This window comes from Acanthisitta chloris, unplaced genomic scaffold, assembly GCF_000695815.1.
Source record: "Acanthisitta chloris isolate BGI_N310 unplaced genomic scaffold, ASM69581v1 scaffold1732, whole genome shotgun sequence".
In the NCBI taxonomy this organism is placed as follows: domain Eukaryota; kingdom Metazoa; phylum Chordata; class Aves; order Passeriformes; family Acanthisittidae; genus Acanthisitta; species Acanthisitta chloris.
Window position 1 is genome coordinate 40,172 of NW_008662060.1, and position 19,117 is coordinate 59,288.

Here is a 19,117-nt window from a genome sequence, read left to right on the forward strand (position 1 = left end):
CTTGGAGGCCTGTGTGTGCTAATTATGGAGTTAATGAGTACATATGTATGAATTGATGCTAATGGGGTTAACGTTGCTCACGTTACTGACATTTATTGCAGAAGCAACACTGTACTCTATAGATACCCCATGGGAAAGTGTTTGTGCTCTCACCTCTGTTTGGGTTTGCTGACTAACACCTGTATCAAATCTTTCTGTTACAGGTCTGCCTTGAGTGAAGCTTGACAAAAAATGGTCCAGCAGTTTTGTCTCTGGAAATGGTTAGCTGCAGGGATTGCACTCACTACTGTCTTGGCAGGTTGTTTGGCCCAGAATGATGACGGTAAGGTTTTTGGCTGAGTGGGTGTAGCTGTGGGGAGGAGTGGGATGATTCTGTGACATCATTTTAGTGCCTTTTTCCCCCCCAGAACTGTTACTTGAAAGAGTAGTTTGATGGGGGGAAAAGTACTTTGGTAGGAAAAAGAGGTTACAATAGAGAATTATCTCTGTATGTTCATGGTTTCAATATCTACTGATTATTATATTTTACAAAGCTGTTGATTTACCAGGCAAGATGTAAATCTTAATTCTGATAATTCAGTGTTGGACTCTAACATTTAACCAACGTTATTGCTTTGTTTGTAAATCACCAGTTGTGACTGGAGCAGGACTGTCAGTGTGAATTGTTAATGGACTGAATAAAGGTCTGACCAAAAACTTGGGATAAGATCCCCAGTGAGGGTTTTCTAGAGAAATGAGATGTGAGGAACCCTGAAATGTGGCACCAGGAGCTCACATTCCACTAACAGTGTCTTTGTTGAATTCAATTCAAAGATACCAGAAATGTGTTCTGCCAGTTATCTATAGTCATAAAAAATTACAAGTCTAAATGACTGATTAGGATTTATTCTTTTGAATAGTTTGAAGTTGAAGAGCAAAGTTTGTCGGACTTGTTCTTAAATACTCTCAGAGTAATGAGTGGGATAAGTAAGAACTGAGTATGTAATGAAGTAGCTCATTATGTGAGGCCTCCATGTAGGTAAGCTGTAATTATGCATATTTATGACTTTTGCAGCTGGATTTTCTTGTGGAAACCTCTTGTTTGGCAGTTATGAAGTACAGTAGTTTTGCTTTTATGTGAAGTCTTCAATCTTTTGCTTTGCTTTTTGGCATTGAGTCAAAAGTATCTTTTTCTTGCTCTATTAATTACTCTCCAAATATCCTTTTATTCCCTTCCATCCCCCAGCCCAACCCTACATTATATTTGATGTCCGTAGTGTACAAGACAGCTAACTTAATTATATTTTTACTCTGTCATTATTGATGTCACTCTTGATGCTGAAGTGAAGTGTCTGAGCTGCTCATGTTTTGGATATTTGATGCATGCTTGGGTACAATTAGCTTTTTAATTATTCATTAGGGGGTTGGGGCCATTAGACTTTGCAATGTTGCCCTTGGTGAGGGTTGGGTGAGAAGGAAAATGCTAGATTTAAGAGAGGAGAAGCTGCCTGGCAGTGAGATGACCTCTGGCATGTTCAGCAGCATGTGAAAGCAATGGGAATGGGCTGAGGGGAGGGAAACAGGAGGATGGGACTGTGGGGGATTCTGTTCTCTTATGGTAGGCTGAATATAGAAAGCAATGCCTTTTACTGTGATCTTATTTGTGCTCATACTGGCAACATAACAGTCATCCAAAAAGGCCTCTGGAGGAGACTGAGGGGAAATGTTATTGCTGGATACAACTTCTTCATGGAAGGAAGTGAAGGGGCAGCACTGACCTCTTCTCTCTGGCAGCCAGTGACACGACCCAGGGAATGGCCTGAAGTTGCCAGGGAAGGGTTAGGCTGGAGATTAGGCAAAGGGGATTTGGGCACTGGCACAGCTCCCCAGGGCAGTGGTCACAGCCCCAAGCCTGACAGAGCTCAAGGAGTGTTTGGACAATGCTCTCAGGCACAGGGTGTGATTCTCAGGGATGTCCTGTGCAGGGCCTGGGGTTGGAGTGGATGATCCTTGTGGAGCCCTTCCAACTCTTATTATTTTATGATGTTGTCATTTTTTATGAAAATAAAATAAAATGGTGATTTTTAGTTGAATCCCCATTTCTAGTGCCACTTTGGCCATGCTCAAGTGTGTAAAAGACATGTGAACCGGACAGGATAGTAATACACAGTTGGATCTTCAAAATGGGAAGACAGATTCCTCATGTTTCAGTTTTTGTTCCTTTCTACTTCTGTGACAGACTTAGATATTCTTGCCCTTATCCCAAGGGTATTCAGATCATATCCTCTTTGTTACAGGTGATTTAGAGGAAGGGAAAGATACTTGGCCACAGCTATCACTCAGTAATGATAGTGTCATGTGGCTGAAAACATAGAGGAACTTCCTTTCTTAAAAGGACTGTAAACATGGAGTTACTTACTTTCTTTTTTTACCCGGCTCATGCCATTTTGTTTATCACCCAAACCTGGTTTTATCTTTGATAATGTCCTCTTATATAGTCTGAACAGAGGAGATTTGCTTTTCAATGAATATCAGTTTGATGGATGTAGCTAAGAGTATTGTTCCTTCTTTGGGGTCTTGAGGAACGGATCTTCTTCCCCCACACTGTGTTCAGGAAAGGGGAAATTTAGCTCAAAGTACTTTGGATAAATTCTGCAATGATATAATAGCAAAAAAACTGATCTGGAAATGGATTTAAGCCAAGGTTGGGGTATTGGTGACTCAGTAAATGGCACCCAGCTAATGAGGCAGTGCTTATAGGAATAATTACTTTGAAATATGTTTCTTGCAGCTAAATAGAAAACTCTGTTTAGTGCAGGGACTCAGAGTTCTAATGTGCAGCAACCAAATCTGTAACCTAATGCATAACACAAAAAATTCACGTTCTCTTAGCAATTGCCATTTTAACCCAGTGTAGTTATTTTAACAGCAGAACAATCATGAACACAAACAGGAAAAAAATCAATTATGGCACAAATTATGAACTATTTCTGTGTCCAGCGTGCAAATGCTCTATTTTCCTGGTGGTGTGTGCATGTTGACTTAGCTGTTGCCTCACTTACTGCAGTTTGCTCCATTACCTCATAATTTCTCTTATTTCTTGTGTTTTTACTTGACCTCCTGAGTCATAAAATCTTCCCCAGCCGCAGCAGTTAATGATGTTCTTAAGTAGCCTTAAAACTTCATCAAGGACTGCCTTGGCAATGGCTAGGCTGCTGTTTTCCTATGTTTAGCAGGAAGCTTCCCCAGAATTCCATCTGTTCATGAGGAAATGCAAATCCTTTCCATCTACTGTAGCATTAAAACCCCACCAAATTATTAAAACTAGCTCTTGTGTTCCAGAGTCTTCACATTAGTCTCAGTGTGCTGTTGATTAACCCATTCATTGTTTGATTCCAGTTATTTCATGGTGCTATTCTTCTGCTCAGCCCTGTGATGTGCCAGAATAAACATTAGGCTTGTGGGCAGTGGGGAATACGTGGGGATTTGTTGTTTGGTTTTCCTGAGAGAGAGATGTGGTTTTACACTTTGTGTTGTTCCTAGCTGTCGTGCCTTCCAAGCAGAAGAAATGTTGCAAAGCTTTAGGGTTTTTTTGGGTTTTTTAATAATATTTAAGCTTAAGTAAAAGTAGAAATGTCAGTTGTAGCCTTCTAATATATGAAATTAGGTCAGCTAAAATCCCTTTTATTTTTACAGTGCTGCTCTATTGAATTCAGAGGCAAACTCTGAGGCTAAAAGAATCAGTGAGGAGGAAGGTGGAAACACAGGATCAAATTTACCTCCTTTCTTTGTTCCCACCTAATCTAATGTATATGACTCAAAGAAACACTTTGCAGAATCTTATGGTCAGGAGAGAAAGCTGCTGAATTGACAAGCTGTTTGCACATCGATGCCACACCAAACTCACCCAGCAACAATTACTTGGGCGTTAACAGATTTAATTGCCTTTAGCATTTAGACTTAGTTCATGCCTTCCTTGAAGCTTAGAGGTGTGAGCTTGAGGTGGTACCAGTATTCTATTCTTTACTTTTCAAAGGTGAAAAAAAAATCCAACTTGGCTTTGAGCACTGCCAGGGCTGAGGCCTCTACTACCTCCCTTAGCAGCCTGTGCCAGTGTCTCACTTTCTCCTTGACTAGCTTGTGGAACAAGAGCTGAGCCATTGCCATCTGCCCTGTGGAATTTGTATCTGTCACTGATGGCTCAATGGGTTTGTTTCATTCTGACCTCCTAGTTGGATCTTTTCTCTGACTATAGGACTAGCAGGCAGGAGTGGCTCTGCAGAACAAGGATTTTATGCTTGGAAAGCTTGAAGGAATATGCGTCAGCGTTTTATTGCAGTCTAACTTACAATGGCGATGGAGAGAAAAAACTCAACACGATCTCATTGTGGGTGAAATATAACAGATACTGCTGTTTGTCCTGAAGGCAGTGAAGGCCCTTGAAGGGCTGAATCAGCATGGCTTGGATTTGGGAGAGGGAGAAATCAAGCAAAGAACTGACTTTGGTGGGAATTGGTGGAAAACTGATTGCCAGGTGTGGAAGCATCTCCCACCATGGAGTATGCACTCGGGTTGTGCATACTAGGTTCACCTACTTTATCCTACTACTAATCTAATGTTTATCTTATTGCCTCTGAGAGAAGGGGCTATGGGGGTGGCTGAAGAGTACACTAAAGGCAAACCCTGTTTGATAGCAACATCAAGGGGTTTGGCCTTTGTTATTGAAAGAGGAGAAACTCTTACTCTCAGGTTCTATTGCACATGGAAAAAAAAACTTCAAACCTAACAACTAGATGAGCAAGAGGTCACTGGGTTTGTTTTCCAGGTTATTCTGTATCCTCACTGAATTCTTAAGCTGGACCTAAGGCTCTGCAAGGTGTGTGGGCCTGGCAGGAAGACACACATCTCTTGCCAGCCTCAGTGTTTGGAAGATGTTGAGCTAATTGAGATTAGGTCCATCTGTAGTTAGTGGTGGCATCTGAAATGAAATTAAATTGAGGCTAATCAGAAGATTTGCTCATCCAAATATGTACTTCATTTCAAAAGCATTAAGCAGATATGTATTTTTTAATCAGGATGTAAGGAATAGCCATTTAAATTGTTCCCTGTGAGGATGGTGAGGCACTGGCACAGATTGCCCAGAGAACTTGTGGCTGCTCCATCCCTGGAAGTGTTCCAGCCCAGGTTAGATGAGGCTTGAAGCAACCTGTTTGAGTAGAAGGTGTCCCTGGCCATGGCAGGGGTGGAACAAGATGAGCTCTAAGGTTCCTTCAAACCCAAACCATTCTGGCAGAACCACAAGTGAGCAATTCCCTTTTGCTACCAGTATCATTCAGGCATATGTCCTTCCCCAGTTTTCCAGCTGCATGGAGCCCCCTCTATTAGCTACTGTCTTCTATTCACTCTAACAGAGTCTTATGCTACCAAAATTAAATAACTAAAGGGCCTTACAAATCACCTTAAGAGGATACTTCAGAAATAAAATAGTTTCAGATCTTGATATGTTACTGTTAGGCAGGAAATTAACTCTGGAAAATGCATATTTGAATCCCTGTAGCTCATTGATCACTCCCTGAGCCCTGTACTGTACATATCCAGTTATAGAAGTGCCAACAGGTGCTTGCCTCAGGGAAAGTCTCTGTTCTTGGGAACAGAAGTAATTTGTTTGGTTTATGGCAACTTGCTGCTTTTGGTTGGGAGCTCTGCAGTGATCCTCAAAAGAGCTCTCCTTGATGCTCTTGAGTTGTAGTTGAGCCATTACTTCCTCTGAAGGGTTTAGTTCTTCAAAGTGTAACTGATGGTGGGGAGTCTTGAAGTGCCACCAGCAGTGCTTTGAGGTGGCAGATCAATTTCCCTGTGGCAAGAGGCAAAGTTATTAATGAAATACAGGCACTGAAACAAGGTTCATCTGAGTTAATGTGCAAGTTTTAGCCTTGGCTCTTCTGGAAGAAGGACTGAGTACCCTGTATTGGTGCTGGAATGGGTGAGGCAGGAAGTTATGTGCTGAGAGAGAATAAATTCCAGATTCCAACAGACTTGGAACCACCAGACTGGGATCTAGCTAGGAATGAGTCTCTTCTAGGCACTGGCCTACCCAAGTGCTTTCTGCTACAGAGAAGATGAAGGGCCTGGAGCATCTCTCCCATGAGGACAGCCTGAGGGAGTTGGGCCTGTTCAGCCTTGAGAAGACACAGCTGAGAGGGACCTCATCCATGTCTGTCAGTGTCTGCAGGGAAGGTGCCAGAGGATGGATAGGGATCTGCTCCGTGGGGCCCAGCAGTAGTACAAGAGGCAAAAGGCAGGAACTGATGCTCAGGAAGTTCCTCCTGAACATGAGGAAGAACTTCTTTCTGGGCAGTCTCTGAGCACTGGAATAGATTGTCCAGAGGGGTTGTGAAGTCTGCCTCACTGGAGATATTGCAGAACCATCTGGACACAGTCCTGTGCCCTGTGATCTGGGATGATCTGGAGCAGGGAGGTGGGACCAGATGCCTCTCTATGGTCCCTTCCATCTGGACCCATTTTATGGTTCTTTGGCCACATGGGGCAATATGTGTTGCATTGCCTTGTTAGTATGGTGTGCAGCATCCATATTCCTTGATTCTCTTAGGCCCTTGTTGTGGGAAGGCTGTGGGTACTGAGGTGATGCTTTTTCTACAAGGGGCAGGTACCCTTGAGGTGATTTTCATAGCTGGGAAGGGAAAGCAGAAACCCATGTGAAGGCACCAGTGGCAGAGTTTGTGTCCCCTGTGTGAGTGGCTTGAACTTTGGGACTTTCATAGAGTAAGCCATAACTCCAGTGATACTTCTAGGGTTGAACTTCTAAAAATCAGCAACAGTTGTGTCTGCATTCATATGTTGGTTGATAGCTATAGAGGTAGTGTGTCGAGCAGAGCCAACCCCTGTTCTGGTCCTTCTTGGGCTTTAATGGTGATGGTTGACAGAGCCTTGAGTGGAGATGTATCTGTATTACTTTGGCAATTCAATGTTTTGACATAGAATTCTTGTAAGGAAGTTCTGCGTTCTAGAATACTGTATGTATTTTATCTCCAGGTCATTTCCAGAATTCACAGAACAAATTCATCACTTCAATTAAAACAACTTCCTCAGGGAAGGAATTGCAGGGGCAGCACTAACCCTTTCTCTCTGGCAACCAGTGACAGGACCCGGGGGAATGAGATGGAGCTATATCAGGGGAGGTTTAGGTTGGGAGACTAGAAAATGGCTCTTCCCCCAGAGGGTGTTTGGGCACTGGAACAGCTCCCCAAGGCAGTGGTCACAGCCCCAAGCCTGACCTTGTTGCTAGCTTGGCAAGTTGCGTATTCCTTCTGCTCTATTCCTTGCTGTCCCTCCCTTATCATATTTCTTTCCAAAGCCTCATCTCATTTCTCCTTGTCTCAGTCCAGCAGCAAGAATTATTTTCTGAATGCTTATATGAGACTGTCATATGTTGACAAATAAACTGTGATAGAAACTACCACCCCATAGCTATTTGTGCTTCAGTTTAATCTGAGTTTTATGAGAAGTAGCTGTTTAAAACAAGGCACAGGAACTTCAGCTTGATCAAAACTTGATTTGGTATGATTTGATTTGCACATAACAAGAACTGATTTGTGGCTCTGTCCTTCACAGCACAGGTTTTGTGCATTATGGATTACAGATTTGGGTTTGAATCACTTCCAAGTGTCCAGTTTCACGTCAGTTCAGTTCATTTGACTATCAGGAGTGGCATTCTTAACTGCAGCAATAACCTGCATAACTTCCCTGGTTCATTCTGTGCCAGAGGTGTGATTGAACAGTGATTTATTGCAAAGACACATCCAACTACAGTTCTACCTGTCAGGGGATGGGGAGAAACACCCATTTGTTCCTTCCTCTCCTCCTGCTGGCTAGGAGTTCTGGTGCATATTCCCTTTAATGTTTCAATTCCTTTGGATTCCATCCAAGGCCAGGTTGGATGGGGCTTGGAGCAACCTGGTCTAGTGGGAGGTGTCCCTGCCCATGGCAGGGGTTTGAAACAAGATGAGCTTTAAAGTTCTTCCAACTCATTTCAGGATTCTGTGGCTCCTTAAATAGGAAGTTAAAAGGAATTAGTAGTAGTACTGTAGCTAAGGTGCTCTGAAAACCAAACTGAAGTGTGAAAGTGTTTTTCAGAGGAGATCTTGACTCCCTTGTTGATGAAAGTAAGGGCTTCTACTTGGGAAGGCTTTAAATAGGGCTCTGGGTTTTCCAGGACTTTGAGAAGGTCTAGATTTCTGCAAGGGCTGAGTTCCTGACCCAGCCCGCAGTACCTCTAGTGCTCTGTCCAGTTCTGGGACCTCAGAGCAAGAGATATTGAGGGGCTAAAAGTGTCCAGAGAAGGAACAGAGCTGGGGAAGGGGCTGGAGAGGAGAGTCAGTCATGGGAGGAGTCGCTGAGGGAGCTGTGGGGGCTCATCCTGGAGAAGACAAGGCTCGGGGGAACCTTCTCACTATCTACAACTCCCCTGACAGGAGGTTGGAGCCAGCTGAGGGTCAGGCTCTGCTCCCAGGGAACAAGGGACCAGAGGAAATCGCCTCAAACTGTGCTAGGGGAGGTTCAGGTTGGACATCAGGAAGTATTTCTTTATGGAAAGTGTTGTCAGGCATTGGAATATGCTGTCCACTGAGGTGGTGGAGTTACCATTCCTGGAGGTGTTCTAGAAACAACTGGGCATGGCACTTAGTGCTCTGGTCTAGTTGACAAGGTGGAGATCAGTCACAGGTTGGACGCAATGATCTTGGAGGTGTTTTCCCACCTGAATGATTCTGTGATCTCTGCTGTTGTGTGTGCAGTGTGAACAATCTCCTGTGTCTGGGCAATAATCTTAAAGGATGAGCTCTCGCAGCTCATTTTAATGCATTCATTTTGCAGCAATCATTTTCAGATTAGGCATCATTACTGCTCAGCTGTTGTCTATCATTAAATACACCCAGTGCTTTCCCTGACTAAAACTCATGGAAGCTCAGTCAGTTGCTGGGCATTTAAATCGTGAAAGGAAAACTTTCAGGTAAATGGAAGACAGCAATAAATGGGTTTAAACAAAAAATATAAAAACCAAGGGTCTTATTGAGTTAGGTTGCAAAACATAGGAAAAGAGTCCTCTGCTGCAATATTTATTAGACAGGGTATTGAGGTGTGGCAAGTCTTAAATTGGTGGGGTGATGAATGACTTAGATTTGTATGCTTAAATCAAATATTTACTGACAAATTATTGTGCTGCCCCTTGTTAAGCCTCATGGCAAAGGGAAGGGCTGAGCAGGGGAAAGAGGAAGCAAGGGAGAGGACTTGTGTTGTATTGGCTTAGAGATAAATGGGATTTCTCACCAAGTGAAAGATGATTTCTAGACCAAATTATCCTAGAAAGATGCAGGGATGGAGGTTGTGGTATGAGTTTGTGTTTACCTACAGTATCATTTCAGTTTGCTTTCATGAACTCACTAGTGACACATGGTCACTTCTCATTTCAGCACCGTTTTAGTGGGGTGTCAGTTCAAGGTACTGCAAACTGTTGGGCATCCTTAAATGTCCTCCTGTAGAGCAGGAAATCAGAGAGTCATAGAATTATTTATGTTGGAAAAGACCTCTGAGATCAGAGTCCAACTTGTGACGCATCCAGTTGTTCCCTCCACCACCTCACTAGACAGCACATTTCCAATCCCTGATAACCTTTCCCACGAAGAAATTCTTCCCTGGACAGCCCCTTCCAATGCCTGAAAAAAATAGTGTACATTGTTCCCACTGCTTGGTCCTGTACCATAATATCTCAGTTTTGGTCTCTGATTTCTAAGCTACTGATTATTTTGCCTGCAAGATCGGTGCAACGTGACGTGATTTCTTTGTCCCTTATACCAAATCAAATCCTGCTCTGTGCTACCATGGGAAAAGTTATTTTCCAAATAATTATTTTTCCTCTTCATTTGCTAGAATCAGCTGTTTGTATTCACTCAATTATCCTGACAAAGAGAGCTTCTGTTAGGAGACTCATCTTGTTTAGGAATATCATCGATTTGAGTAGCTCCATATCATTCTGTTAGTGCCAAATGGTTCCCTAACTTTAAGGGTATATAAAGGGATAGGAGTTAATGATTTGACCTGCTGGGCAAGTCTAGCCATGAGAGTAATGTTATAGTTTATGTCTAAACAGAGGTGTTTGATCAGACTTGTTTGGTCCTGAAGAGGACCACAGAGCTGTGAGCAGCTTTGGGCTCCCTCATTTAAATATTTAATTCAGTCTTCTGAGTGGTCTTAGTTTAAAACAAGGTGTTTGATGTGGCTTGGTGTCACCTTTCTTTGGGACCAGCTGGCAAATTCGGTCTGATTGTGTTCCTTGAGGAGTAGCTGGGCTGGTTTTAAATCCCAAATAGATAACATAGCACAACAATTGATTACTCAACAATGATAGGGAATTTCTGAAAACTTTCAGGAAAGGAGAAATTCAAAGAAAAAGTGGATTGGTTCTAATTCCACATGGTGCAACTGATGATTCTGGATGACAGTCTCTGGTGATTATATTATGTCATCCATCTTCTTAGACAGAAACAATAGATTTTACTATTGTTTATTTTACTACTTTTTACTATTATTAATAGATTTTACTATTTTCAAAAATTCTTGACTCATCAGTCTTTGCTCCATGAAATGTCTGTGCTTCTGCCACATGGATCATTCCACAGCTCACTGTGCTGCTGCCTCAGTGGCTTCTATGAGGTGAAGCTGCAATAAAAATGACACCTTTAAGGAACTTCCCAAAATGATTCCTCTGTTTCTTTGGCTGTGAGAGTGGTGGACAATAGGACACTTAGCTGTAAGCTAGAAGGCTCCCAATACATTTTGCTCCTCATGTTGGTTCATTCCATGACCAAGGTCCACCTAGCCTTGGCAGATGTGTGGTGTGAGCATGATCTGTGTCCCCGTGGTGCACGGAATGAATCTCCTCTCAAATGAGATGATTCCCACTTCTAGGAGGACATGGGAGTAGTTACCTGGAGCTGATGTTACATAAAATGACTACTTCCGAATTTAAAGCAAGATTTATACCACTATTATTACCTGCGATTCCATGGTGTCTGATGCTTTATCTTGAGATTTTTGGGTATAAAGACAGCAACCAGTATCTTCAAGCTTGTATCATGATTTTCTCCCGTGTTTGGTTTTGAAATGATAGTAAGAGATACTAAATGGCTATTTTGAGCCATTAGCATAGACTGTTTTGTTTAGTATGTGAAGTTTCAGATACCCAAGGCAGAAACTTGAGCTCTGTTGCATTTTCTTCAGTGGTTTTTTTATCCTTCCAAGTTTTCTTTTACAGCTTCTTATTGCAAAATGAGTTGCACAAATCTGCACAAATCTTTATTAGCTTCATAACAATTTGAAGGGTGATTTTTAAGCCCTTGAAATATTTCATGGTCAATATAAAGCAGAAGCAGCATTTCATGGAAAGGGACTTGTCAGAAGCAAAAGGACAAAGGGGAATGACCTTGAGGTGAAGGAGAACAGGTTTAGATTAGATACGATGACGCAATTGTTGCCCATGAGGGTGTTTGTGGCACTGACACAGGTTCCCCAGAGAGGTTGTGGACTCCCAATCCCTAGAGGTGTGCAAGACGAGGTTGGATGTGGAACATTCTGTGAGATAAGGTCTGTTCCCTTCACCCTTTATGAGTTGTTTTGGGGTTGGGTTTGTTATTGTTTCGGGGGTTTTTTTTGGGAGGAAGGGGGAGGGAAGAATGCAATTCTGCATCATTTGTATTTGAAGATGACATATTTCAGCTATTTTATAACATATGCAGCTGCAGCAAATTTTCATAGCCTTAAATTTATTTCAGTAGCAAACATCAATCACTCAGAGATGTTATTTCATGGGCTGCTTTGATAGAGGTTTTGTTTACAGCTTCTCCTTCACTAAATTGCCATATTCTAGAAGATATTTCTTATGAAACAAAGTGTGTATGTCCTGGTAGGAAGTCTATGACAGTTTAGTTAAATGGGGCACCTACAAGTCTTGGGAAGGACAGAGATAGAGAATGGAAAGGTGGTGTTGTTTGACAGAGAGGGTTAGGAGCATTAACTTGGAGTTATTTGTATGTTTTCTAGGGGAAGAAAACAAAAACTTGCTTGCTTCCTGTTTCTGTGTAGCAGTACAGCATCATCATAGAATCAGGGATTAATTTGAATAGAAGGGGACTTTTTAAAGGCCATTTAGTCCAACCCCCTGCAATAAGCACAGATATCTTTCACTAGCCCAGATTGCTTGAAGCCCCATCCAACCTGGCCTGGAACACTGCCAGGATTGGGGCAGTCACAGCTTCTCTGGGCAACCTGTGCCAGTGGCTCACCACCCTCACAGGGAACAATTTCTTCCATATATCCAATCTAACCCTGCCCTCTTTCAGTGTGAAGCCATTCCCTCTTGTCCTGTCACTCCAGTTCCTTGTCAATAGCTTCTCTCCATCTCACTTGCAGCTCCTTCAGGCACAGGAAGGCCACAATTAAGTCACCCTAAGGCTTCTCTGCTCCAGGCTGGACAATCCCAACTCTCCCAGCCTTTCTTCACAGCAGAGCTGTTCCATCCCTCTAATCACCTTGGTGCCTCCTCTGCACTCAATTCAACAGCTCCATGTCTTTCCTGTGCTGAGGGTCCCAGAACTCAAAGCAGTATACCTAGTGGAGTATCTTCTTTAAAAGTCATTCTTCTTCACCATGTGCAATGTGGTTTGGGTATATTATAGAGTTTTTGTCCAGAAATGCTTTAGAGTAATTTCTGGGTGGACAGTTGGAAAAAAAACCCCAAGTTGAATTATTTGAAAATGAGTATTTACAAGTAGTTGAGAAGAAAATGAAATTGAGGGTCCTACAGCCACTGGAACCAGCAGTTGCCTTTGTCTTTGCTGTTGGTGGGCTGTAGCTGCTCTTTGCTCTCTCTCTGGCAGTATCTCAAAGGTACCCCAGTGGTGTCCATTTTTCAAATCTCCAGTGCACAACCTACAGGAAAGCAATTTTATTTTTCATTTAATGAGCTTGAGCACATGAGCAATTAAGAAGGCCTAATTGAATGAAGCTAATCAGGAAGACACAGCAGCTTGCCTCTGGGATGCTGCTCAAGTCAATTGCTCCTCATATCTCCAATTTATCTGCTTAGCTAATAAAACCAATGGGTATAGTGCCACAGCTAGTGGTTTTTACAGCTCCAGGGGCTTAGCAGTTTGGTTTTCAAGCCTTAGCCTTTTTATCCTGCTAAGGAGGTAGTGATTAATAGGTGATGAGACTCTCTGCTTGGCTAATCACATTCTGGGTGCTCAAAGAAATGTGATGAGACCACTGTATTCTAAATGTCTTTGAATTGCTCAGTATCCAAACTGCAGACCAAGCCAGAGATGTGCAGACAGGGTCTTTACACAGCTCCACATCATTGCTGAACCTGTTGTTGTCTGATAATTAAAACAATTATTAATATACTGTCAGGGAAACGTAAACTGTGAATCAGTTAGGTTGGAAGGGACCACAGTGGGGCATTTGGTCCTACCTCCCTGCTCAAGCAGGGCCATCCCAGAGCACATGGCTCAGGATTGTGTCCAGATGGTTCTTGAATATCTCCAGTGAGGAGAATCCACAGCCTCTCTGGGCAATGTCTTCAGTGCTCAGTGACTGCACAGGAATGAAGTTCTTCCTCATATTCAGGTGGAACTTCACTTCCTGTGGTTTTTGCAGTTACCTCTTGTTTTATTGGTTTCCACCACTTAGCAGAGTCCGATCCATCCTCTTGGCACTTCCCATTCCTGTCCTTGAATATGTTAATGAGGTCCCTCTCAGTCATTTATTCTCAAGGCTGAACCAGTCCAACTCCCTCAGCCTTTCCTCATCAGTGAAGTGCTCCAGTCCCTTCAGTATGTTCATTGCCCTCCCCTGGATCTGCTCCAGGAGCTCCATGTCTCTCTTGTCCTGAGGAGCCCAGAACTGGACACAGTAATCCAGGTGTGGCCTCACCAGGGCTGAGCAGAGGGACAGGATCACCTCCCTGACCTGTTGGCAATGCTCTTCTTAATGCATCCCAGGATTCCACTGGCCTTCTTAGCCACAAGGAGACATTGTTGACTCATGGACAACTTGTTGCCCACCAGGACCCCCAGGTCCTTCTCTGCAGAGCTGCTCTGCAGCAGGTCAGTGCCCAACCTGTCCTGCTGTTTGGGGTTATTCATCCCCATGTGCAGGACCTGCACTTGCCCTTGTTGAATCTCAGTTGGTTCTGCTCTGCACATCTCTCCAACCTGTTGAGGTCTCTCTGAAGGGCAGCACAGCCCTCTTGAGGTATCGACCACTCCTCCCAGTTTGGTATCATCAGGAACTTGCTGAGAAGGCAACTCTGTCTCCTTGTCCCAGTTAGAATGGCTTCAGAGAAACATGTGGTTGTCTTCATTATCCAGAAAAAAACCCCAAATGAACTAGAATCTCTTTCCCCCACCCCCAACTTTATACTTATAGGACTTGAACAATCATTCATGGAAAAGCATGAAGTCCCATAGCTGTGCTCAGCTGTTTTCTTACCATCCTTGTGGGTAGAACCGTTGTATAATGAAATGATAGAGGTATGAAAAGAAAATACCTTATCTGCTTGTTCTTCCAGTGTAATCAATGGCTTGGGATTTATTTTCAATTGTGTGTGTGGCTAATGCAACATTAATCAGCCTCTCCATTACATCCAGCCTGGATGTGAAGCAGGAGCTGAATAGTTCTGTGTCAGGTGTGCTGCTGCTTTATCAGTACTAGATAACATCAAAAAATAGGGCTGAATGGGATTAGGAGGAGAAGGGTTTTGGCATTACTGAATGCTAAGAACACTTGAAAACCTACAGAAATACCTGTGCAATTGCTGGCTAATCTGCAGGATTATTTCCAGTGCTGTCTCTGAGGGGAAAACCTTTCAGGCAGGATTTGAAAGCTCCTCTATATCCTTGTATTTCCAGCTATTGAAATGAAACTGAGTCCAGCTTTAGGCATCACTTGTGTCCTGCTGCTGATGGTTTCTGTGTAGCCTGTGGGTCCAAATTAATACTATGCTTTTATGACTTACCATTTTTATGATGAAGAAAAAACATATTCTCTTTGCTGCCATTCGTTGGTGATGTAAAGCTACCCTGAATATGCACTTGGATTGGACTGACTTAACAAGAACCTCAGCTGATCTTTGTCCTTTCTAGTCAGTTGCTGCTTTTGAGAAGTATTGTGTGTATTTGGAGAGGACAGAAGGATCACTGATAGGCAGAAGCTGATACTCCTTTAGCACTTGTCATTTTTCATAGGAGGCAAAACACTGAGGAGAGCTGTATCCTTGCAAGGACAGATGATTCATCTTCATTTCTGCAATCAAATAGACTCTTTTTGCTTTTGAATTTGGAAAGCCTTTGCAATAAGAAGCTGAATAGCATTTCATGTTAATTTACATTAGTAAATTATCATGCAGTTTGTGTACATAAGTAAATTAACATGAAATTAAAGTTTAGCTTCATATTAGCACCAGGAGTAGTTGGTTTGTTAGCTGATTTTATGGGTTTTCTTTGCTACTTCATAGAATCGTTAAGGTTGGAAAAGACCTCCAGGATCATTGAGTCCAACCTGTGACCCTTCACCACCTTGTCAACTAGACCAGAGCACTATGTGCCACATCCAGTGGTTTCTTGAACACCTCCAGGGACAGTGACTCCACCACCTCCCTGGGCAGCCTGTTAGTATCTTGGGAAGCACAAAGGTATTACTACTACCGCCTTTTAGGGCAAGATGTTTTCTTCCATGTCTTCAGTTCTCCGAGAGAATAGTGGCAGTCAGAGAGAGATTTTGCTGATAATCAGTAAAACCTATATGATGGTTATTTTTGAAACAGTTTGAATAGGTAAAAATGGAGAAGTAAATATTTTTAGAGTTTGGAGTCAATATTGCAAAGGATATGAAATGTCTTTTTCAATGTAGTGGAAATCTAGTGACTCTCTTCATGCAATTTATCTGTTGTTTGATGCTAAAAGTTTCAGACAGCAGATAAACCATGCTTAGACTTCATTTTCACTATGTTATTAAAGAGAAAAATAAACCACAGAAAAGTCATCCTGTCTAAAGTTGCTGGAAGAAGTCTTTTAGTGTTTAGGGGTTGGAGAAATCCACACACTGGCATTAGTGTCCTTGATAGGAGCAGGGGCAATGGCTTCCCACTGCCAGAGGGCAGGTTAGATGGGATATTGGGAGGAAGTTCTTCCCTGTGAGGGTGGTGAAGCACTGGCACAGGTTGCCAAGAGGACCTATGCCTACTCCATCCCTGGAAGTGTTCCAGGCCAGGTTGGATGGGGCTTGGAGCAACATGTTTGAGTGGAAGCTGTCACCTGCCCATGGCAGGAGGTGGAATGAGGTGAGCTTTAAGGTCCTTTCACCCCAAACCATTCTGGGGGTTCTGTGATCAGTCGCTACTTGTTTTAACACCATGTTTTGGGAACCCTCTCCAGGTGGATGCTAATGACCATGGAGGATGCCAAATCAAGCAGTCCTTTCCTTCTTCCTTCACACAGTTGCTTTGCAGAGGAGATAACTGAAAACCTTAAATTTATTAAAATAATGATTAAAGTGCTTCAAAGACAGAGGTTGTCACTAGTTTGCAATTTCCAGTCTGTTTTTGAATGAGCAGGCCTCAAGCTTTGCAAATACAAGGAAAGCTGAATGTTCAAGCTGAATGGCTGAGGGAGTTGGGTTTGTTCAGCCCTGAGAAGAGGCTCAGGGGTGACCTCATGGCTATCTCTCAGCTCCCTGACAGGGCTTGGAGAGAGGTGGGGGATGGTCTGTCCTGCCATGGCTGCAGGGAGAGAACTAGAGGGAATGGCCTTGAGCTGAGACAGGGCAGAGTTGGGAGATGTTAGGAGAAATGTTTTCCCTGTGAGCCCTGGAGTATTGCCTAGGGAGGTGGAGGAGTCACCATCATTCGAAGTGTTTAAGAGGTGTCTGGATCTGGTGCTGGAGGATATGGTTCAGGGGTTGCAGCAGTGACAGGTTAATGGTTGAACTTATGAATCTTAGAGGTCTCCTCCAGCCTTGATGATGCTGTAAGGAGGTTGTGACAGGAGGAACAGATGATGCCATAGATCTGTTCTTGCATCTCAGATTGTGGTTTGCTTGTTACATAGGTGCTTCAAAAAAAGAGGTTTATGTTCTCCCTTCATGCTTTTTACCAAAAGGATTTTTCCCCTTTCCCTATCCTCAAACTGCTTTTTTTGATTTACAAATTCTAAGCTATTTTGTGAATTTATCTGAAAATGTGAATGATAAATTGTGGGACCTGAAACCCAAGTACTTCTCCTGTAACAATTAGGATGATTATCACTGTAGATGAGGAAACAATTATAGAAACAATTATAAAATGAAGATAGTATCAGTTTTTGCTCAACAAAGTAGGTGTCAAAAGTGTGCAGCTAACCAGAAGAACAACATATAACTCTCTGTAGCTATTCAACATGGAAGCCCTTATTGCTTTTCTAATTAACTTGGATTCAGGCTGTTTAGACACAGGCTGGATCTGTGATGGGCAGGGAGCAGTTCAGGCTTCAATTACCGAATCCATTGAATCATAATTTATTAAGAGATACTTCAAAGCATGACACTCTCTATGAAGTCTTATTACCTTGTGTTTTTCATAGGTGTGGAACATGTAAATGGATGTGATAATGTCAGGTAGCATCTAAGAGTTGCATGACACCTTAGATGCCTTCACCTTTTTCTGAGGTTAAAGGACCTTCTATCTGTGACATTAGAACCTGTTTTCCACTTGCAGCTCCATACTTTGCACCCGGGCTCTGGGGGCAGCATTTGCCAGATCCTTGGCTAATTAGCTTTTACATTTCTTAATATGCGTCAACGTCCTTTGTGCAAAATAAGTTATATTTATGAAACCACATGAACTTGGTTGGAAGTAGTAAGTTCTGCCCCTCTGCTCTGCTCAGTTAAGACACACCTGCAACGCTGTCTCCAGTTCTGGGGTCCCAGCACAGGAAGGACATGGAGCTGTTGGAGAGAGTCCAGAGGAGGCACCAAGGTGATGAGAGGGATGGAGCAGCTCTGCTGGGAGGAAAGGCTGAGAGAGTTGGGATTGATCAGCATGGAGAAAAGAAGCTCTGGGGTGACCTAATTGCATCCTAGTACCTGAAGGAGCCTGCAAGGAAGATGGAGAGAGGCTATTGACAAGGGCCTGGAGTGACAGGAAAGAGGCAATGGCTTCACATTGCCAGAGAGCAGGGCTAGATGGAATATTGGGAAGAAATTGGTAGATTGTATATATGGAAGAAATTCGTCCCTGTGAGAGTGGTGAGACACTGGCACTGATTGCCCAGGGTGGCTGTGGTTGCCCCATCCCTGGAAGCATTCCTGGCCAGGTTGGATGGGGCTTGGAGCAACCTGGGCTAGTGTGGAAGGTGTCCCTGCCCATCACAGGGGGTGGTACTGCATAGTCTTTAACATCCCTTCCAACTCAGGTGATTCTGTGATTCCTTTTCTTGGATTCTTCTGCTATACATCTGCTTCAAAATAGGTTAAAAACCTCTAGATTTTGGCCCTTTTATGGCCTTTTTGGGCTTTTTTGGTTTTGGTTGCTAATGTTGGATACAGTGTCTTCCACTTGAAAATATCTAAGCCTTTCTGCTTTCAAAACTACAGCAGTTTTTGTCTGTTTTCAAGACAGTGTTCAATGGTGATTAAATCATGACTTAGTACAGACCCATGGTCAGGGTCTCTGTTTTAAATGAAAATGCCCACTTGAGTCCTCAGTTGTGCAGGTGGTTGTTAGAATCATAGAATCATCAAGGCTGGAGGAGACCTCTAGGATCATCAAATCCAACCCTTAACATGTCACTCCTATAATCCCTGAACCCTAAACCACATCCTCTAGTGCCAGATCCAGATGCCTCTTAAACACTTCCAGGGTTGGTGACTCTACCAACTGGAGGTTGGTGACTCCAGGCATCCTGTTCCAGTGCCTGACTGCTGTCTTCCTGCAGGGCTGGAGTAGAGGATACTCTGTGCTGGATAATTCAGGGACTCCTGTGACCAGCTAATGTGGCAGCCTGCCTTCCAGAAAGAGACTGCATTTGCCATG

General features: G+C 43.2%; 1 protein-coding gene across 1 annotated transcript in view; it reads left to right on the plus strand.

Moving 5' to 3' along the window:
- Positions 1 to 231: 231 nt before the first annotated feature.
- Positions 232 to 19,117, plus strand: part of LOC103798205 (protocadherin-15-like) — a gene marked incomplete at its 3' end in the record, with an annotated part of 76,780 nt that continues 57,894 nt past the window's right edge. Inside the window, exon 1 of the mRNA XM_009070454.1 lies at positions 232 to 322. Within this exon, the coding sequence (XP_009068702.1) occupies positions 232 to 322 (91 nt within the window). The remainder of the gene's footprint in view (positions 323 to 19,117) is intronic.